This window comes from Lontra canadensis, unplaced genomic scaffold (assembly GCF_010015895.1).
Source record: "Lontra canadensis isolate GAN:19392208 unplaced genomic scaffold, GSC_riverotter_1.0 scaffold201, whole genome shotgun sequence".
NCBI classification, from domain to species: domain Eukaryota; kingdom Metazoa; phylum Chordata; class Mammalia; order Carnivora; family Mustelidae; genus Lontra; species Lontra canadensis.
Genome location: NW_022631195.1, coordinates 502,687 through 524,678, shown reverse-complemented (window position 1 = coordinate 524,678; position 21,992 = coordinate 502,687). Strand labels below are relative to the sequence as shown.

The 21,992-nt window shown below is 64.5% G+C and overlaps 1 protein-coding gene and 1 pseudogene across 1 annotated transcript; both read right to left on the bottom strand.

Moving 5' to 3' along the window:
- Positions 1–61: 61 nt before the first annotated feature.
- IQANK1 (IQ motif and ankyrin repeat containing 1) lies at positions 62–16,641 on the bottom strand. Its single transcript, XM_032848268.1, has 12 exons — positions 16,608–16,641; positions 2,678–2,811; positions 2,411–2,575; positions 2,131–2,322; positions 1,928–2,053; positions 1,451–1,590; positions 1,314–1,368; positions 1,108–1,200; positions 838–946; positions 644–740; positions 435–569; positions 62–369 (listed from the first exon to the last, which is right to left on the bottom strand). Exons 2-12 carry the CDS (start codon positions 2,696–2,698, stop codon positions 66–68), a joined length of 1,437 nt encoding a protein of 478 aa, XP_032704159.1. The 5' UTR covers positions 2,699–2,811; positions 16,608–16,641; the 3' UTR covers positions 62–65.
- Positions 8,603–14,093, bottom strand: LOC116861611 (annotated as a pseudogene).
- Positions 16,642–21,992: the final 5,351 nt, after the last annotated feature.

Below are 21,992 nucleotides of genomic sequence, written 5' to 3'. Positions count from 1 at the left end.
CGTCTATCCATCTGTCCGCCGCCACAAGGCTGGGCCCGGGCCCTGCGCAGGGAGCTCCCGAGGCCCTAGGGGCCCCCGCCGGGGAGCAGCACCCGCACGGGGAGAAGCACCTGCAGCTGCTCCGTCGGCGGCCACTGGGCCTTGGTGACGAAGATGGCACGGAAGCGCCCCAGGCGCGCGGGCTGGAACTGCGAGGGGCCGTACTCGGGCCCGTCGGCCGGCCGCAGCAGCGACAGATAGCGCTCGTGCTCCAGGAGGCCCCGGCCCAGCAGCTCCTGCGCCAGCCCTGGCCGCACGGCCTCTAGCTGCTGCTGCACCACGGGGAACAGGTCCACCTCGCACAGGTCGAACACCAGCGGCTTCCCGTACCTGCGGGGCGCGCCGCGGGTGAGGTGCCCGGCCCGGGGGAAGCCCCCCCAGTGCCGCCAGCCTACCTAAGCGCCCCCAGCAGCGCCAGCCGGAGCCTCTCTGGCCGCAGGTGCGCCGGGTTCACCGCAGCCACGTAGTTGGTGTCCTGGTAGCGCAGGAAGGTGGCTGCCTGGCCCGAAGGATCGATAACGAGCGGCCACCTGGGAGCGGTCACAGGTCACTGCTGCCCACCCAACGCCTCTGGCCGCCGGCCCACCCAGTCACGACCACGGACCGGCCGTCTGCGCGGATGCGGCCACCCACGTCCTTCATGAGTACGTCGTGCAGCTCGGGGACCCGGCATTTCAGCCCGGGCGTCTCCTCCTCCCCGCCTGTGGGGGAGTCACAAGGGGGGCGGGCCACTGACGGGAGGACCCGATTACCACACCCCCTCCCTGGGCCCGGCACCCTGCCCCCAGCACTGCCCACCCTCCTGTGTCTGCTCCCGAAGCTCCAGCCTGGCCATGGCCAGCGCCTCCTCAGCCTCCCGGGCCTCCAGCCGCAGCCTGTCCACTCGGGCCTCCGCATCCTTGATGGCCTGCACGAGAGGAAGGGCCCCACGCTCCGCTCAGAGTGAGCCTACCCCCTCCGCGCGGGGCGGCCCAGATGCCCCCAGAGGCTGCTGCTGGAAGGTGGCGCCCACGCTCTGGAGGGGGACGCAGGCCATGGAAGCCCGGGCCCGAGAGGGAGACAGCTCACCTGCAGGGTGAGATCGGCCCGGCGTGGGTCCCTCCGCGCGTGCTCCTCGAGCTCCGCGGTCCTCCGGTTGAGCTCACAGTAGGCCTGCTGCAGCTGGACACGAGGGCCCAGGCGGGGCTGTCCCGGCATCCTCCAGACCAGCTCCATCCCACAGAGGCCAGTGGCCTACAGGGCATGCCACCTCCCGGGGCCCAGGGCCTGCTTACCTGCGTTTGCCGCTGGTGCTGTGCCTTCGCCAGCTGTTGTACGTTGAGGTTCATGCTGGTAGGGAGAGCAGCCCGGTCATCGGAGGCCCTCCCCGCCACCCCCTGCCTCCCTCCCTCCCTCCCTCCCCAGGGCGCACCGCCTGGCCTCTGCCTCCTCCTGCTGCTCAGCCTCCCGGGCCCGGCGTTGCCTCTCAGCATCCATGTTCCGGAGCATGGCATCTGTGAGGTCCAGGTCCCACGACTGCAGCACATGGGCTACAGTGTCCAGGGAGGCCACCTAGGGATGGATGACACTGGCCAGGAGCTCAGTGCTAGGTTCCGTGCCCCACCCCCCCCCCACTCTCCCATTTTACAAAAAAGGGCGCCAACTGGCAGAATCACGCCCCCAAAGCCATGACCATTACGGCACAGCTGCCCCCAGAAGGAGACACCCAGGGGTCCTCTGGGCCTCCCCTGCCAAGACCACAGTCTCCACGTCCCTTTCCGGATCCCCTCCTCCCTCCCTCCTCCTCCTCCCCGCGGGCCAGCACCCCCCCCCCCCCCCCGGGGGGCGGGGGCCTTGGCCCCCGCCCCAGCCGCCCCCCCCCCGCCCGGGGCCGCGCTCGCGCGCACACCTGCTGCGGGGTGCTGCCGTCATCCGCGTACACCCGCGGGTCCGCTCCGAGCTTCAGCAGCACCTCCACGGCCTCCAGGTGCCCCCCGAAGGCTGCTCGGTACAGCGGCGTCCGGCCGAAGGCGCCCTGCGCGAGGGGCTCCTGAGCTGGGCTCCGCGGGGGCAGCCGTGGCGCGTGGCCCCCAGCCCCGGCCCGGCACCCACCTTGCTGTTGGGGCTGGCGCCCTGCTCGGCCAGCAGCTGGATGGCCAGGGGCTGCCCGCCGGCCGCCGCCTCCGACAGCGGCGTGTTCCCACCGGCGTCCTCGCTCTCCACCAGCGCCACCCGCCGCCGCCGCCGCCGCGCCGCCCCCGCCTCGTCGTGGCCCAGGCCCTCGCGGGTCAGCAGCTCGTCCGCCTGCGCGCGGCCCGCCGTGAGCGCGCGGGAGCCCGGCCGCCCCCGCCCTGCCGCCGCCCCCGCCGCCGCCGCCGCCGCCGCCGCGCACCTCCCGCAGCACCGCCCGGATCTCGCCCAGGTCGCCGTCGAAGGCCGCTTCCCGCAGCCGCGCCCCGCGCCGCCGCTCCTCCCGCCGCCGCCGCTCGGCCGCCTCCGCCGCCGCCCGCCGCCGCCGCGCCGCCTCCTGCTCCCTGCGCACCAGGGCCACGAAGGCCTGCGGGCACACGTGGACCGAGGAGCCCCCACCCGCGCGCGCACCGCCCCCCGGGGCTCCGGGGGTCCCGGCCGCCCCCACCGCCGCGCGGCTTCGCCTCACGTCCCGCTGCAGCTGCTCCATCCGCTGCCGGTAGTCCCGCCGCTCCCGCCGCCGGCGCGCCAGCTCCCTCCGGGCCAGCAGCCGCCGGAAGGCGCACTGGATGACGGTGGCCGCTCGGTCCTCCACGGCTGGCCCTGGCGGGGAGAGGGGGGCTCAGGGGTCCCGGTCCCCTCCGAGCTGCCTCCCGCAGCCACTGGGGCCTCCCGTTCCAGGCGCGCCAGGTCTCCGGGTCCACACGGCAGGTGCGGCGCGCACATCTCTTCCCACCCAGCCAAGGGCCAGACACGGTCTAAAACCCACAGAGGCAGGGGCTCCTGGCCGGATCAGGTGGTGGAGCCTGTGACTCTCCATCTCACGGTTTTAAGTTCGGGGGTGCCTGGGGGGTCAGTTGTTAAGCATCTGCTTTGATCAGATCATGATCCTGGGGGTCCTGGGATCAAGTCCCCCATTGGGCTCCCTGCTTGGTGGGGCAGCCTGCTTCTCCCTCCCTGCCTCTCCCTCTCCCCGCTCCTGCTCTCTCTCTCAAGTAAATAAAATCTTAAAAAGCAAACAAACAAACCAACCTCAGGGATGTAAGTTCAAGCCCCACATTGGCTGCAAAGATTCCTTAAAAAAATAAAATCTTTAAAATCTGCACCTGAGGCCATGCAGCGGAAAGCAGAGGAAGAGTTGTGAGAACTGACCCCGGAGCCCAGGCGGGCCCAGGGCCTCCTGACCTTCCCCAGCCCAGACATGGCAGGGACCCCTGGAGACCAGCTGCGGAGGTCCCGCTGGAGAGCCACCAGGGAACCTGAGGCATGGTGAGGAAAGTGGCCCCTGGCGGAGAAGCCCCGTGCACCCCCACAGGACCCTTCCCTGCCCAGAGCCAGAGACCCCCACAGCGTTCAGGCACCCATGTGCCAAGGCTGGGCCGGCCAGGCCGATGTGGGGGTCTCCACCCAGCAGCCCACTGGGACTCAGAAGAGGGCACCCAGGGTGTCACCTCCCCGCACACCAGCCCCAGCGGAAGGTCTGAGCGTGAGGTAGAGCTCTGGGCGCCGCCTGCACCAGGCCCCGCAGGCGCTCTGCCCACCTGAGGTCGGGTCGGTCAGTTTTTGGGCTTCTGTGTGCCTTTCTTGGAAACAGGGCCCTGGGGGCAGTCACAGCCCACAGGCCTGTCCAGCTGTCTGATCCTAGAGCCCCGCAGCTCCCGGACGATCCTAACTGCTCTGCGGCTACTGCAGTTCTCCGGGCGTCACGGTGCCAGTGACCGCTGTCGGTGGGAGAAGAAAGGGCCAGGCCAGGCGGCAGGGACCGTAGCGGACGGCACGGCGACCCCATGGAACCAGTCCACAAGGCCCCCTCTCCCCAAGCCATGGTGGAGCCTCAGTGGGACTCAGGGAGACAAGGGCTCGGAGACAAGGCGAAGCCCACAGGAGGGGAGTCAGCACAGATGCGGCCACGGAGGGAAGGGGCACTCGGCCCGCCGGCCAGTGGCACGAACCGGGTGGTGACCGTGGGGGACATGAGCAGAGGTGCAGCAGCAGGGGAGACAGGACTGTGAGGATAATTAGAGACGAACTATAGAAAAATTGCCTGGGGCACCCAGGGGGCTCCGTCGGTGAAGCCTCTGCCTTAACTCAGGTCATGATCCCGGGGTCCCGAGATCGAGTCCCGCATCGGGATCCCTGCTCGTAGGAGAGCTGCTTCCCCCTCTGCCTGCCTCTCTGGCCCTCTTGTCTTTCTCTCATGAATAAATCTTTTTTAAATGTTCCTGATATAAATCTTAAGGGTGACAAAAATACACAAGGAATCAGGAATCCTGGCACCAGTCACGCCCTAGCCAGGCCGCTGAGCCTTAGGAAGACAGGAGCAGCACCGGGCACCCAGACCAAGGGGGACGCCACGGCGGGGTCTCCTGGGACACTTCGCCCGCCATGGCAACGGTGAATGTGACAAGCCGGTGTGTCGGTGTCTGTGGGATTCTGACGGGAGCCAGCAGCTCGAGACCACTCGGGGCTTCTCCTCCCGGCCTCCCCACTGACAGCGACAGAAAGACGACACAATGACTCCATCCTGAGTCTGTGTGGAGGCCGCAGGGAGTGCAGGAGGGAGGGCCCTGCCCGGGAAGGTGGGCTTCACCCAGTAGCACCCACGGCGGGGGGGCCAACAGCTGGGCGAGGCCCAGGCAGACCACTGTGCCCAGAGGGTACAACCGGCGTGCCAGCCGGAGTGCTCAGGAAGCCCTGGGTTTGCGCTCGCTGGGCTGAGCTGATAAAACTACAGAATGCAGCTTTGGACACGCACACGCGAAAGGATTTGTTGTTTATCTGAAATTCCAATGTAAATGCGCGCCCTGTGTCTTATCTGGCGGCCGGATTGGGTAGAAATCCTGAAGAACTCCGTTCTCCGGGAAATGACCGCCCTCGTGGGCACAGACAGCCCAGCTGCAGGCCACTCAGTCCTTGATGGGGGCAGGCGATTTGCAGTGGCAGGAGCAGGGCGTCGTGCAGAAGGAGACTGCGCGCGCACCAGTCGGGGGCTGGGCAGAGGGAGAGGAAGAGAAGGAGTCCCAAGCGGACCCCCAGCTCAGCACAGAGCCCCGCACGGGACTGGATCTCGACCCTGAGCTCACGAGTGGAGCCGAAGTCGAGAGTCAGATGCTTAACCGGCTGAGCCGCCCAGGCACCCCTCAAAACGTTTACTATGCAGTGTACAGCACCCCCAAGATAATCGGGCAAGTGCAGAAACACGGTCCGACCCAAACACGAGGAAGACGATGGACAAGAGGAGACCTGGACGGAGCAGGCGCGCTGCTCTTGGAGGCCGACTTCGAGGCACGCGTTCAGGGAATTAAAGATTACAGAGTTTGGGCGGAGAAGGGAAACAATGAAGCACCCATAGAATCAGGAACGTAAACATGCAAGAGCTCAGCAGGTAAACCTGGCGGAGACATGGACGCGGCTGCGCTCGGACGCACGGGAGCCCCGGAGCTGAAACGTGACACCCGCGGGGGCGTCAGGGCGCGGAGGCCAGGACCTGTCTGAGGCACAGGGGACTCGCGCCACAAACAGAACCGACAGGCAGGAGGCAGCAACAGTGAAAGAAAACTTTTCAAAACTCGCAGGCATCAGGTCACAGCAGTGACAAACGCTATTAGCAAAACGGCTAAAACCAGAACACAGCAGGAAAGTCCTTCCTGAGTCAGGAGGCCACCGGGGGGCTCCGTCTGCCCAGCGTCCGCGTCTGGGTTTTCGGCTCAGGTCACGATCTCAGGGCCTGGGATCAAGCCGGCATTGACATCGGCGCTCAGCAGGGAGCCTGCCGGACGCTTTCCCTCTGCCCCTCCCCCACTTGCAGTGCAGTGCGCCTTCCTCTCTCTAAAGTGAATAAATCCTAAAGAAAATAAATTGCTTACAGGAGAAAAGATACATTACCTCCAAAGGGGTAAAAAATAAAATTAAGGAGCACCTGGCCAGCTCAGTCGGTGAAGCCTCTGCCTTCAGCTCAGGTCATGATCTGGGGGTCCTGGGATGGAGCCCCGCGTGTGGGGGGGCACGGCTCAGCGGGGAGCCTGCTTCTCTTTCTCCCACTCCCTCTGCCTCTTCCCCATTTGTGGGTGAACTCACACTCTCTCTCTCAAATAAATAAATTTTTTTTTAAAAAATTAAGGCGAGGGGCGCCTGGGGGGCTCAGTGGGTTAAAGCTGCTGCCTTCAGCTCAGGTCATGATCTCAGGGTCCTGGGATCGAGCCCCGCATCGGGCTCTCTGCTCAGCGGGGAGCCTGCTTCCTCCTCTCTCTCTGCCTGCCTCTCTGCCTGCTTGTGATCTCTGTCTGTCAAATAAATAAAATCTTTAAAAAAAAAATTAAGGCGAAATAAACTCACCTTTGGGCAAACAGAACCTAGAGGGGCTGGGCATCTGGCCTTGCTGGGATCACGAACAGAAAATTTAAAAAATATATATGCTTTTTGAATATAGCTAGACTAAGCTGAAAATCAAAAAATTAGAGATAGCCATATATTTAGAAATCCTGAAGTACAATTTATAATAGCCCACGTGTCAGAGGAGAAGACGATAAAGGACGCGGACATGAACGTTTGTGACCGCGCCCCGCGGGGAAGCTGAGCGCAGTGAGCTCGTCCGTGCATCTGGGCCCCACGGCAGAGCCTGGGTGGGAGTTCAAGTTTTCTCTACTTTTTTTTTTTTAACTTATTTATTTATTTTGCAGAGGGGCAGAGGGAGAAGGAGAGTCTCTGGCAGACTCGCGGCTGAGTGCAGAGCCCAACGCGGGGCTCAGTCCCACCACCCCGAGACCACGACCCCGAGGCCACAACCTGAGCCGACACCACGAGCTGAGTGTCTGACCACCGCGCCACCCAGGTGACCCTAAGCTTGTTCTCTTAAAGCAGGAGGCCGGGTACTGGAGACGCAGCCCACCCTGACCAGTTCAGACAGGGGTAGCGGAAGGCGGGCCACAGCTCAGCAGGCCCCACATGGGGACAGGGCCCTGGGCTCCAGGCGGAGGCTGGGGACGGCGGCCCCAGGCACTGGCAGGAAACACGCTGAGCCGTCAGGGTCACCCTCCAGGACAGACGGAACCTGTAGCTCTCGGACGTACGGCAGGAACGCGCGTGCGGCCACAACCGGTGGTGCTGGTTGCTTCCAGCGAGGCTCTTCACGAACACACGGGTACAACTGGCCGCTCTGCATCCGCGAATCCCAGGGCCAGGCGGCCGGAAGCCAGGACCCTTCGAAATGGCAGAGTGGAGGGACAGCGGCCGAGATCCGAGGGCCGTGTGCACTGAAACTCCGCCTTGGGCGGAGGACAGTCCGATGGCCCCGGCCACATCCCCTCCGTGAGACGCCCGTCAAGCTCGGGCGCCCACGGCCAACCGCAGGGAGAAGAGAGAACGGGGAGGCGACACCCGGCGCCGGAGCGGCGACTCCAAGCACCGCCAGCCGTGGCTCCTGCCGCGGAGCCACCTGTGGCCGCACAACGGCCATGAGGCCGTCATTCCGCGCTGCCCCGTGCCAGACCATGAGATGACACGTGACCTTCGGGCATGGCCTCCCCTTGTTACCAGGAAACGGACTCGGGGGCGCCGTCCGGTAGCTGCGCCTCCTTTCTGGACCGGCGGCCCCCCTCCCCCTCCCCTCACTGCTGCTCTCGCCGCTAGAGTGGGGGATCAGACATGCAGGTTTCAAGAACTGTGGAGCCGCTGCCAGCGAAACACCCCTGAATTCCCGCATTGGAACCTGAGGAGATTTTTGTGACCTTGTGACAACAATCTCTTAGGTGTTAAAGGCGCAAGACTGAGACAGATGAACCCAAAATCGAGGTGTGGCCGTGCACGTCGGGAAATCAGCACGCGAGCCCCCAGAACAGGGAGAACTGGCCACCGGCTTCCCAGGGTGCAGGCTTGGGTTTTGGTGTTTTGATTAATCAACACAAAATACTTAGGATGGGGTGTCGCATACAGTAAGCACTCAGTAAGTGTTTGTTGTAAGAAAGGCCAAGTGGAAGGGCCGTGAACTTCCCACCAAAACAGAAAATCAAAGGAAAGGGGCACCCGGGGCGCTCAGTCATTAAGCGTCTGCCTTCCGCTCAGGTCATGATCTCAGGGTCCTGGAATCGAGCCCCGCGTCAGGCTCCCTGCTCAGCGGGGAGTCTGCTTCCCCCTTTCCCTCTGCCCCTCCCCCTGCTTGTGTTCTCTCTCAAATATTTTTTTAAAAAATGCAAAACTATATTCCTCCTTGCCCATTTTGAAGTTGACATTTAAAGTTTTTCATACCAAGTTTAAATAGTTTGTAAAGGATCCCGATTTCTGATATAACGAGGAGATTTTGAAGTAAAACCCCTGCTTTACCCTGCTGCTGAGCTCCTTGCCGACAGGAAGTGAGCCACCAGGAATCCATGGTGAGAAACAGGACCCCAGTGGCCCATCAGCACCTGCAGATCCCTCCAGGAGGCAGCCAGTGACCCATCACAGTGTGCACAGCCCACCTGCCTCCCAGGCAGCCCCGACCGCTGACGCGGGTGACTGTCCCTGGAGGAAGGCATAGCCAGACTTCAGGGATTAAACACTGGGGGCCCCGGACACCGTGACGGCCCCCCAGTGAGCACGGGGACGTCTCCTGGGCAAGAGAAGGTGGGACTCGGGCTGCAGCTCGCAGACCCGCCGTCTGGTTGCTCCCCCAGTCCCTGAATGTGTCAGACACCATCAGACGCCCTCGGGAGAGGCCCATGCGGTGGGACCGGCAGCCAGGAGGAAGCAAGGTTCTCACTCCACGGCCCACAAAGCAGCAAACCCTTCCCCGGTCAAGCCCCGGGATAAGACTGCAGCCCGAGGGAGACCCCCGTGGGCTGTGCCTGGACGCCCGGCCCACAGGACTGAGAGGACACTGGAGCCCCCCGACGTGGGATGCACACGGCAGCCACTGACGACCGACACCGGCTGCTCCCGCCGCAGCCAGCGAACACCGGCCGGTGACCAGGAGGCAGAAGCGGGAGGGGCTCCTGTCATCATCACCCCAGGGACCCACCCACATTAGTTCTCCTCCTCCGCAGGGCTCTGGGGTCTGCCGGGGCGTGGGCCGGCTCCCAGCGCAGGCTTCCTCCGGGCGACGGAAGGACGACTGGAACCGCGGACGGTGGCCGCTGCCCAAGCTCAGATCTGACCACCAAGGAAGCCAAGTGCATTTCTGCCCCAGCCAGGGTGACATGCTCTGCCCCCGGCGCGGGCTGGCTGCCTGGTCCTCACGGGCACCGTGAGGACTGTGTCTGGACCCTGGGGGCGAGAGCCCATGAGGGGTCACACCCTGCCGGGAGGGACCCCAGCCCCGCAGACGCCCCAGCTGGGGGCAAAGGGCACGTGGAAGGGGCAGCGGGGAAAGGTCTGCGCAGCAGCTCCGCCGCGACGGGTCCGGGAACAAGCGTAGCGGCAGGCGCGAAGCTTCCTCCATATTTGTTCCGTGTGTTTGCAGAGATGAACTGATTATCTTCTACTCTATTCTGGTCTCTGATATTTCCTTACAGAATTCACTTACTTTAGAAGGAGACAGAGAGAGGGCGCGGGAGGGAGGCGCAGAGGGAGGGGGAGAGGGTCCCGAGCGGACGCCCTGCGGAGCGTGGAGCCCACGGAGCGCGATCCCACCTCCCTGAGACCACGGCCTGAGCCGAAACCAAGAGCTGGACGCTGCGCTGACTGCTCCACCCAGGCCCCCTGATTTTCTCATTTTTGTATATAAGACTTGATACTGGTAAACTCTACCATTTAGTATTTAAGTTTCAGAAAACCCAAGTTCCGAGTGGGACATGAGCACCTCGGGGTGGGAGGCACACCAGCCAACGGCGCACCGAAGGAAGGACAGAGGACATCTTCCTCCCGACGGAAGACGCGTCTCGTTAGGCAGAGGCACTTGCAAGTGGAAGTTCACGTTCGCGTGAAGGGCACGTGCCAAGGGCCTGAGCAGGTCCTCCTCTGCGGGGCTCTGGATTGCTGGGCCTGCGCCACACGGGCCCTCGGCCAGCCGGCTCCCCGCCGTGTTCTGCCGACGGGGCAGGTGAAGGGGATGACAAGGCAGGACACGGGAGAATGCGTTTCTTCTTTCCTGTCTGCTGGTCCTCCCGCCACCCCAGCCACGGCCACGCAGTGGGCTCTGCGCCAGGACAAGGACAGTCTTTCTGAACCTTGTCATGACCTCACCGGAAGCAGGGGCCCCCGTCACCCCTCCTGGTACCCAGGCCGGGAACCAGAGTCCGGAGTCAGAACAAATGGAGAGGGAAGTGCAAGTCAGCTCCAGAAAGAAGTAGCTGCTTCCAAAAAGCTTTTTTTCTTTTTTTCCAGGGAATGGTTAATGTTAGTCTGTAAACCCTCCACCTGACTAGGGTCCTTGCAAAGGCTCAGAGGGGAATCTCTTCACTAGGACAAGAAGAAAGACACTTGTGAGCGAATGCCGAGCTCACTCTTGGAGGGGGAGACGGCCAGATTCTGAGAAGCCGTTCAGCGGCTGTAAGACGGTGTCTGCGGTCATGAGGGGCCGCAAGCCAGACTGTAGGAGCCGCTAGGTTTGTAAACCCAGAGAGACACCAGGCTTGGCCCATCAGAAGTCCGACAGCAGCTGTCAGAGTCCCTCACTGCTCCCAGGTGAGGGCCAGGGTCAAAGACTCACAGCTCTCAGATGGGGGGGAAGCCAGCTGCCCCTGGAGGAGGGTCCAGCAACGCCGCAGTTCTCCCCTGACACTGGGTACCCTCCCCGTCCGTCCTAGGAGGAGCCGGCATCCACTGACAAGGATGAACCGTGCCCGGGGGGCAAGGGGAGAGCACGGACTTAGAGAGGACTCAGGCACAGGACGTAAACGGACATGGACCGTGTGGATTTGTGACAGCACCAGAGGCCTCTGTGTATGCACTGGAGGCCAATCAGAGTAGGCGCCTGGCTTGAGTCCACCGCCACCAGGCACGGGTCCGTGGGGCCATCCGGGCAGCTGAGACGGGTACGTCAGCCTCCGCAGAGTGCTCGTGTCGGGTACTTAACCGATGGGGTCATTACGGCAGGAGAGCCAGGTGGGAGCCCGGGGAACCCCCACGCCCACCAAGACAGGGAGCAAGATGGAGCGGCACTTTCCCAGGGGAACCGCCGAGATCAACGGCGACACCCCAGCCCGAAGGACCCGTGGGAGCACAGCCAGTGGATCTCTGGAGGAGCCGCTGTCCTCCCCAGAAACGGTGGAGGAACAACCGCCATCCCCACAAAAAAAAAAAAAAAAAAGAATCTAGACACACACGTTACACCCTATACAGATATTAACTCAAAATGGGTCAGAGACCAGGGGTACCCAGTGGGCCAGTCCGTGGACTGTGCAGTTCTTGATCTTGGGGTTGTGGGTTTGAGCTACAGACCGTCCCTTAAGAATGAAATATTTCTTAAAAAATGGACCACGGGGGCATCTGGATGGCTCTGTCAGTTACGCGTCTGAGTCTTGGTTTCAGCTCAGGTCACCGTCTTGGGGTTGTGGGATCGAGCCCTGTGCTGGGCTCTGTGTTCAGTGGGGCGTCTGCATGAAGAGTCTCTCCTCTGTCCCTCTCCCCACTTGTGCTCACACACTCTCTCTCTCAAGTAAATAAATGTTCTTAGACAACGGATCACAGACCCAAATGTTCAACGGAAGGCTAGGAGGCTCCTAGGAGAGCGTGGAGAAACCCTGGGCGACCTTGGGCGTGGCGACGATTCTCAGATACAACAGCAAAGCCGTCGTCCACGAAAGAAAGAGCTGACGGTCTGGGCTCTGGCTCTGCAGCAGCCGCGGTCAAGAGAGCGAGAGGACGAGCCAGCCGCAGACGGGAGGAAATGTCTGCACCAGGCGCGTCCGGCAAAGACGGGCTGCAGGGACCCACCATGGAGTCCTGACACTCAACAGCGAGGAGACAAGCGGCACCGTTAGGAAGCGGGCCGGAGAGCTCCCCGACGCGGCAGAGAAGATGTACAGTGGCAAATGACCAAACAAGATGCTCCACGTCACGTCATTGGGGAGATGCATCGGGGAAGCGAGATCCCACGACACACCTGCTGGGACGGCCAAAATCCAGAGCACCCACAACACCAGATGCCGGCGAGGACGCGGGGCAGCGGGGACGGGCACTCCCGGCCGGCGGGAGGGCAGAACGAGCCGCGTGGCTCATCGGCCGTAGCCCTGCACCACTCCCGCGGGGACGGCGGTAGCTGGGGAGACTGCACGGGAGCTGGGCTAGGGCTGCACGGGAAATCACTACTTTCCCCCCAGTGAAGGGAACCTAAAACTGCTCTGAAAAATAAAGACCTGGGGCACCTGGGGGGGCTCGGTCGATTACGCATCTGCCTTCAGCTCGGGTTGTGGCCCAGGGCCCTGGGGTCGAGCCCCGCATCGGGCTCCCTGCTCCGCGGGGAACCTATGTCTCCCTCTGTCTCCCTGCTTTTGTTCTCTCTCTCTCTGTGTTAGCAAATAAAATCGTAAAAAGCAAATAAAGCCTTAACTAAAGAAAGAAAAAAACCGGACAGACAGGTTTGAGGAAAGCAGACGCACAGGTTCCCATCAGGCCTCTGTTGAACCCGCTGGTCTAGCCTTCGCAGAAGACAAATGAGTAATGGAAGACGGCAGACGACACTGAACTCGGACAGTGGCAGAACCGGTCAGAGGGACCGTGCAGGAGCCGGACAACCCAGCCTCTGGCACTCCGGTGTGGAATGACGGGTCTGGCAAACGCCTTCCTCTCAACATCCCTCACTGGGAGGATCCAGAGCCCCCCGCCCCCCGATCTGGCCAGGACAGCTCCACGTCCGCCGCCTTCCTCAGGACTGCCGCCACACTCGCGTTCCTGGAAGACTGTGGCTCACGGGGCCACACGAGGCAGAACAAGGGTCCCCCCAAAGATGTCCACGTCGTGTTCCCTGGAGCCCGGGCACGAGCTGTGTCACATGCAGGAGGGAACGGGCCATGCGACGGGGCCCACGGAATCACACGGGTCCCTGAACATGGGAGAGAGAAGGAAGAGCCACTGGGGCTGCGACCTGGACAGAGGTCAGACAGACAGACACCGCTGACCTGGAAGGCGGCGAGAGGCCATGACACGGGCACCTCCAGAAGGTGAAGGACAAGGACATGGATTTCCCTCGAGAGCCTAAGAAAGGGTCACGGTCCCCGAGGCGGTCCCCGTAAGCCACGGCGGCCCATGTGGGTTGTCTAACTCACGGGACAGCAAGACGACCAGCCTGCAGTGCTTCTGACTGACCGACCAGCGCGCGGCGGTTACAGAGGCCGTGGGGACCGACACGGGGACCGACACAGGAACCAAGATTGTCCTGGCAGTGCGCTGACCCTCCATCCTCCCGATGGACAGAGACAAAACCACCTGTCGGGGACGCTTTCATGGTGCACAGACTTGGGACTTGCCCTGACGTCAGGAGGTAAAAGATAAGTGGTTGTGCCTCGTACCGCCTTGCATCGGGACAGTGGCCCCGTGGCCACAGGCACTGGAGCAGCGTCGCGAGGCTGGGAACACCGCCCACCCCGGGTCCTGGGAGGCCCCGCAGGCTAACGGTCCCAGCAGGGCCCGGAGGCTGTGGCTGAGGCATCCGCAGGGTCCGGCAAGCTGCAGGCATCTGTGGGGAGAAGGGGGCCCCGCAGAGCCGCTGGCGAGCCCCCCTTCCCCGGCAGAGGTGCGGCTGTGCCTTCCACGGCAGGACGCTGGTCTGGGTGTGGAGGAGGGCCTGGTGGAGGCCGGGGTCCCCCGGGGCAGGAGAGCACGTGCTGCCCAGGAGCCGGCACGACCTGCGGTCCCCCCACGGGGACCCCGGCACCGGGCAGACACAGCGGGAACCCGTCGCATGAGCCAGAAGTCATGAGGCCCTCTGAGACGCAAGCAGCCGCGCCAAGCTCTCCTCCCTCCCCTGGCATCGCCGCCACTCCTTAGCCCACAGCCACGGCCTCCTGGGAGGACAGCTGGAGGCGAGCCCTGACAGCAGGGTCCCTGTGGTGCCACACCTGCAGCCTGACCCGGGCAGCCGCCACCTTGCAGGTCCTCTGTCGGGGACCCTGTGGATAGCGGGGCCGCAACCTCTGGGGGCACCTGCTCATCCGCTCCCTGCAGGTGGGAAGGGGGGCCCGGGACAACAGGGAAAGGCTTGGCTCTTCAGGAGCCGGAAGTGAACAATGGGGACAAGCAGGGCTGGGAAAGGTGCACGAGGGGGCCCGGCAGGCTGAGCAGGGGTGGGGAGTGGGGTGCCGGTGTGGGGCCGGCTCGGCCTCTCACTGTGCCAGCCCCAGAGAGGGTCCACCGCAGAAGAGCCACCGGACACCCAGGTGGACATCACAAGTGTCCTGTGGATGTCGGCCGGCCTCTCTCCTCGGCCACCCACAGCTGCTGTGACGGCCAGGGCAGAGTGGCCAAGGCGGCAGGGACACTGGGGCACTCGGGCCCCATAGCATGAGCCCTGCTTGTCAAGGCCAATCAGACACCGTCCAGCCCGATGACCTCCCTGATGCCGCCTCCTGTGCTCTGGCTGAGGATCTGGACAGGCGATTGGAATCGTGCATGGTGGCGAGGACACCGGGGAGGGGACGCCCTCAGAAGGGACTTATTAGAATAAAGTTGGATTGTGAGAACGCTTTACCCGTGTGGTGCAGACCCGGTGGGTTAGCAGATGGACACAGACTTGTTCCCAGAGCTCACGCGGCTACGGCAGTGGGGGCGGGGGTGGCGCATCCTCACCCTCCGGGGGCCCACGGCCTGAATATGGCAGCTGAACAGACACCGTCCGCGCCTACGTGGTTCCTGAGGGGTTTCCTACTGGCTCAGTGGTTCGCACCCACATCTGCCCACCCTAAATGCCCAGTCAGAGCCCCCACCTCACAGCAGAGAGAGGCAGGGCAGTGGGTCTGCCCAGCTCACTCTGCCGCCCAGAACAGCCGGCCTTAGGGAAGGGGGGCCGGGCAGCCCGAGGCTCGGGATCCCCACCTCGGCAGCCCGGGGGCGGTTCTGAGGGATTTGGTGGGAGCTTCTGCCCACTACAGAAACTGGAATGGGGGCCTGGGGACAAACATCGGTCTCTCCCTTGCTGACAGGGCGAGCGTGTCGTGAGCGTGGACGGCTTCTCCTGGGACTGAGAGCCAGCCAGGGGCGCAGGAGGAGAGGGTTCTTGGCGGACCTGCCGAGTGGAGGGTAGAGCCCGCCTTGGCTTCTAGGGACAGACGGGACAGACGGGACAGACGGGACATCCTGCTCAGACTCCTCCACTCCTTCCCTCTTCTCTTTCCCAGCCTAAACCTCCTTCCAGCACATTCCATTTCTGCTTAAATGGCAGAGCCGAAGCCCACTAGGCCTAATCCAGAACCACGATTAATGTGTCGTGCACATGTAACTTCTCTAAAACCAGTGGCTAGGACTTTACAAACCTTCTGTGATCCAGCCCTGTCCTCGGGACAAGGTCAGGCTCCTGTCCCAGCCCCCAGTATGTGCGTACGGTGCTGGGGGCTCATCCTGGGGCAAGGGCAGCACCACCCACACGAGACCAAGCTTGCGTGAGGGTTGAGACCAGCCACTCTGTGGGGGACAGGCCAGGAGCCAAATGGGGGTTAGGAGCCTGGGAGGGAAACAGAGAACACAAGGACCTCTCTGTGGGCACGAGGCCTTGGGCACAGGGTCACCAGGGTGCAGGCTTGGGAGACGGGACAGCAGAGAGGAATGGGACAAGGGGTTTGCACTTGGATGTGGCGAAGGCGGGCTGGGGGCCGCAGTGGGAGTATGGACTCCAGGCACAGGACGATGGTCTAGTAAAGACGCGGCTTGGAGGTCAGTGTCCAGAGACCAGGTGGAGGATGGCCTCCCTGAGAAAATGGACTGGGGGCGCCTGGGGGCGCGGTTGGTCAAGCAGTAGACTCTGGACTTCAGCTCAGGACTGAGAGATCCAGCCCAACCTGGGACTCCCCACTCTCCCTCTCTCTACCTCCCCTCTCCTCCTCTGCCCAAATAAAAACATCTTTTAAAAGGGCACCCAAGAACAAGGAGAAGCACAGTTGGGCACTAAGGTGGTGTCCCCCCTCCAGTCCCCAGGACGCCCACCAGCCCCAGCTGACACGGATCCAGGGGGAGGAGGGCGTCCCCCCCCCAACAGCGGGTGAAAGGCTCCGAGGGAGAGGGACTCCCAGGCAGGCGGAGCCCCTGGAAGGCGGGCACTGGGCCAACCCCGCCCAGCCCTGGCCGGACTAGCACGGAGCACCCTGTGGGAGGGAGGGCCGGGTCCGCTCCTCCTGCTCCAGGAAGCATCACGCGGCTCCGCGAGCGCGCACACACTCCCATTCACGCGCACTACGCGTGTCCCAGCCCGTGGCAGCCCCCTTCCCGCCAGCCCACCCCCAGTCCCGGCCATCCCCGCCGGCCCGAGAGCGGATGCGGGGCGCGCAGGCTCTCACCTGCGGGGGCCTCTGGGCGCTCAGGGTCGGCCGGCTGCTTGGCCGACCGGCCGGTCTTCGTTGGCGGCTGGCGTGTCCCTCCCGGCTTCCCTGGGGGAGGGGCGCTCAGTGTGGTGGAGGCGTGGGCCCACCCCTTCCCATCACTCCCCCCACCCCACCCCACCCCGCCGGGCGTTTATGGGCTACGTGGAGACCAGGTGCTTCTTGGCTGTGAGAGCGCGCCCACCCGGGGTGTGTCCTCCACGGCAAGCCGGTGTCTCCCCTGGGGCGCCGCGGGGGGGGCGCCGGTGAGCCCAGCAGGCAGGACCGCCCCGTCCCAGGTCCCGAAGCCCAGGCTCTGAGAACTCAGGTGTAGCCAAGTTCCCCGAGGCGCACCCTGCCCCACCCCCACCCCAACGCATCTGGTGCCCTTGTCCGTGTGCGTCTCCCTGCGAACCCTGGCCGGTGGCCTGCTGTCTGCCTCCCCCTGAAGCTTCAGGGGCGAGGGCTGAGTGGGAGGAGGGTGCTCCCGGCAGGGCTATGCCAGGCAAACCAGTCAGGCCTGTGTGGCAGAGCGGGCTGGGATGGGGCCCTGGGCGTGGGTGTGAGTCAGCAGCCCCGGGCTGGGGAAACGCTGGGGAGGAGGCTGTCTGGGGCCTCCTCCCAACAGGAAGCCCGGGGACGCCAGCACTCCCACTGGCCCTGGGCAACACCCCCCCCCAAGGTCCTCCCCCAAAGGCCTGTGTTCCTTGGGCCGGGGAGCTGCACCCCCGGCCAGCAGGCATCACGAGCGCCTGCCCCATGCTAGGGCAGGCTGGACGGGGCCCTGCTACCCCATCTCAGTCCACAACAGGCCATCTGGGCCTGAGACTCCGTCTCCTCCACCAGCCGCTGGCAGGAGGCCACCAGGCTGGGCAAAGAGTTGTGTCATCGCCACACAGCCCCCAGGCGAGCTTGGGCCCCCATGGAGCTCAGAGGAGCCCACTGGCTAGGGGCTCGCAGGCTAGTTGGGCTGGGGTCGCCCGTGGCCGGTGAGGGTCTCCCCTGGATGGTCAGTGTGACTGGGATGCAGCCGTGGACCAGGGGCGGGGCGGGGGCAGGGAGGAGGCGCTGGGCGGCCCAGGGCAGGACCAGACTCGCCGCTCCGCACAGCCAGGGATCTGGTTGCCCAGAGTCACCTCCTCCAGTTTCTCGGTCTCCCTCCCAGTCTGGCCGACGAGGCCTGTGGCCTGTAAAGTCCTGCGCCCTGTGTCAGCACGTTAGTCAGCCCTCGCACCCGGCTGAACCACCACGCCGCTGAGTCCCTATAAACTCCCCAGCGTGGCCCAGCCCAGCAAGTGGGGCCCGGGAGGCCCACAGGCAGCGCAGGGCCCGGAGCTGCCAGCCACAGGCACCGGCCCAGGGGCAGGGCAGGAGCAGAGGGCCCGCCGTGGCCTCCCAGCGATGCCCGCTGCACCCGCCTGATCACGGCTGGCTAGCGATGAGCCCGGGCCCCCAGGAGGCAGACAAGCTGGTGAAAGGCGCCGGATCAGGGCCATGTCAGGGAAACGAAGTCGGGCTCGGAAACCCCGAGGCAGGAGAGCGGGCAAGGCACAGCAGGCCTTGGGTCAGCAGGGCCCTGAGGCCCAGCCCCCGCCCCCCGCCGCAGGGGGCCCTCGGGACGAGGTGGGGGTGGCCCCCGCAGAGCACGTGACCCGCAACACGCAGGCTGCCCGGGGACGCCCCAGGGTGGCCGAGCCAGAGCGGCCCCGAGCAGCCGAGGGGCCAGTGCAGGCCACTGCGCTGGGGTCCGAGCCGGTGGCGGTGCCGGTGCCCGCTGCGGACATGGAAGGCTGTGGGGCAGGGGGCCTGCCGGGCTTGGGTCCCGAGCTGCTGAGGCTCCACGAGGTCCAGCTGTGCCTGGCCCAGGAGCAGCTGCTGCTGGAGGACCGGCGGCGGCAGGTGCAGCTGCAGATGCAGCTGTGGCAGGAGGCACAGCTGTGGCAGGAGCAGCTGTGGCAGGAGGAGCAGCTGTGGCAGGAGCAGCTGTGGCAGGAGGAGCAGCTGTGGCGGGAACAGCTGGAGCAGCAGCAGGCCTGGGTGCGCGTGGAGGGGCTGGAGCTGGCCCTGGCGCTGGAGCAGCTCCGCAGCGAGGGCCTTGAGGTGCTGCAGACCCAAGGCCAGGTAAGGGGGTGGGGAGGCCCCGACAGCTGCCGGGGTACGGGAGCCATTCGAGCATCGCACGGATCCCTGCTGCGGCCGGCTTGGGGGGTGCTGGGGACCGGCTGGGGGCCGTAATCAGGCGCACGAGGCGGGTGCCCCCTGCACAGGACACTCCAAGGACCATGTGGCAGCCAGTCCGCACAGGGTGTCCCAGGGCTGCGCAGGGAGAGAGCGCCCGGAGAGGACACTCGTTTGGGGACACTGAGGCAGAGGTGTTCGTACAGAGGACCCAGGCCTCCTGGCCAGGTGGGCCAGCGCACGGAGCTGCTGGAGCAGTCGCTGGCAGTGTGCGGGGAGTGTGGGGAGAGGGTGCAGCAGGACCTAGGTGGACGGTCGGCAGGTAGCAATGGCGAGGAACAAGCCCTCCGTCTCCCCACCCAGCAGGGCTTCCCGCCCGGCCGCCCGCCCGCCCACCTCCACTGTTTACGGCAGGCTGTGTCCCCAGGGCTTGAGATCACAGCAGAAGCGTGCGGCTCTGAGCCCATCATCCTCATTCCAGAAAGGCTGCTTCCGCAGACGCTGCTGGGGCTATTTTGGGAAACTAGGGTCTAAACCCAGCTTGGCGTGGAAGGTCACGGCCACCCCGGCAGGGCGCGTGCGCTGCGAGCCCTCTGCGCTCCAGGGACTTGGGCCAGCCCCACTCCAAGCAGAGGGGCTGCATCTGGGGCATAAGGTGGGTGGTCCGTTAGCCAACACAGACCCCGGTGCAGGCCTAGGTGCCAGAAGGGCCCAGAACTGCAGCAGGAAGGTGCTGATGACGTCACAGAGAACTCATGAGTGCCAGGACAGAGAAGAGATGCGACTCAGGGAATGAAAGGACCATGGGGGAGGGGGGAGGGATGACAGGAGGTGCCCTCTCTGACCCACAGCAGGAAAGAACCAAGGGCAAGCTGTTGCCATTCACTCTGGGGGCGGCTATGCATAGGGTGACCTAAGAGAGCAGCTGCAGGCAGGGAAAAACAAGGGGACGGCCCAGGTGGGATAGAGGGTCAGAGTGGACCACACTTAGCCTGAGAATCCCTCACATGCATTCTAAGTGAGCTCTGTCTCAGAACCTGTGCCCAGTGCACCTGGGCTTGCGTCCCATCTCCACGGGCTCTAACGCTGTGCTCCTCCGAGCACTGCCCCTGAAACCCGCCCAGGGGTACAAGTCTCACGGTCAGGGTCTGGAAATGACTTCTGAGCTCTGAATCCTCGGTCGGCCGTGCCCAAGCCCAACTCAGAGACCCCCTAAAAGCCACTGTCCAAGGGAAGGGTCTTCTCAGAGCACCCCGGGGGCCGCAGCAAGGGTGTCCCAAGTCAATGGGCAGCGGCGGTGCTCTAGAGGTCAGACTCGCTTACCAGCCACAGCTCTTGGCTCCGCCACAGGGGAGGACGTCTGCCGCTTCCCTGGTGCAGCTTTGGGCCCCCCTTTCTTGCTGGTCATCTTCCTGTGGGGGAGGGAGGAAAGGTCAAGGAGTGTGTGCTTAGAGAGGCCTGTGTGCACTGACAGCCTCACACCTCCCCCCCAGACCCCCTTACCCCAGCTTCCTGAGGCTTTTGGGCCCACCAGCTTGGTCCTGCTTTGTGGCCTGAGGGTGCCAGCAGCTCCCCAGGGGGATGGTTTCGAGGACCACTGGCCCAGCTCACCCCCTTGCCCTTTCTCACCTGCCTCCACTCTCTGGTCCATCCGTCCTTCGGTCCTGGGCCCTGACAGAAGCCCCAGGCTGGGGGCTTCCTCCTAATGCGCACGCTAGCCCACTCTCGAGAATGCTCACGCCTCCCCACTGCCCGAAGCCCCCTGGGGACACCGACACTTCTGGGCCCCCAACCCTCTCTTGTTCCAGCTTTGACACCTTTTGTTGTCAGGGCCTGGAAGCAGTGCCTTCCTCCCTAGCCCAGGCGGCTGACTCCAAAGTTTGTTTCCCTTGGGACAACTCCCTTGGCACAAGTTGGGTTGCGCCTCCCCCACAGCACAGGTACTGGTGTGACCCTGTGCCTGCGTGCCCACCACCTTCTGGTGGGGGGGGTGTCTCAAAGCGTTTGGGGAAGGAATGAAGGAAACTGAGAGCAACCCTAGCAACCGAGAGGACAGGATCATGTGGCAAGACGGACAAGGAGGAGGGTGACTAGAGATCGGCAGGAACAGGATTCGGGCATGGATTGGGGAGGGAGAAGCCTTGGGCAGGGCACTTGGCTTGGACACGTGGTTGACCATAGGGCAGGCCCTAAGTGGGATCTGATGGGGAACTGGGGTTCTGAGAAAGGATCAGAAGTGTTCGGGGACTAAGGACTTCTTGGGGGGCAGTGTGTGCTCACCCGGCTGCCTTCTGCATGGAGTAATGCTAGCAGCGAACCTGCTGAGAGGACTCTCAGCGCGCGTGTGGGGTCCTGTGCATCGCCATGCTGCTGCAGGGGGAGGGTCCTGGTGTGCTGCGGGATCCATGAATGTGGGCTTCCCTGCTGGGGTGTGGGGTGTGGGATTGCGGTGTGAGCGCTTCCCACGTGCATGCGGGGTCTCTTGTGTGCGCGCGCGGTGCTGTGCATGGAGGGTCTCGTAAGTGTGCAGGGGTCCCTGTGGTGTCCCAGGTACAGGGGGCGGGCAGCCCCGGTAGGTGCAGAGTCCTCCGTAGGTAGACGGGTCGGCGTGTAAGGAGGCAAGTGCGTGTGGCCTCCCTTGTGTGTGCCGGACGCCCTGTAGAGTCCCTGTGGGCGCTCCTGTGGGGTCCGACCTCCGCGGGGCGGTGGGGGGGGCACCGTCCTGGGAGGGAACTGGGGTGTGGGAAGGGCCCTCGTGCGCGCAGGTGTGCGGGGGTCTGTGCGCGCAGTGTCTCCCTGTGCCGGCGGTCCCGGAACCGGTGAGAACTGTGTGCGGAGGGCGGGGGGGTCCTCCGTGAGGGCGTCGGGTTGGGGGGTGCCGGGTGTGGCGTGGGACCCCCGGTGCTCACGGGGTCCCCAGGCCCGGGGCCACCCCCGGCTCGGCGCCGCCCCCGCGGCCTCACCTGCCTCACCTGCCGCCCCCGCTCGCCGGCGAGAAGCCCCGCCCCCTCCGTCGGGCTGGCGGTTTCCTAGCGACTGAGCCGGAACTTCCGAGTCACCTCGACTTCCGGGGCGAGGGTCAGGGGTCAGGCATAGGGACCTCGAGCTCCGGCGAGCGGATGGGCGCCGGGGGCGGCGGGGGGCGGCGGGGCCCGGGCGGCGGGGCAGCGGCGGCGGGGGCCGGGG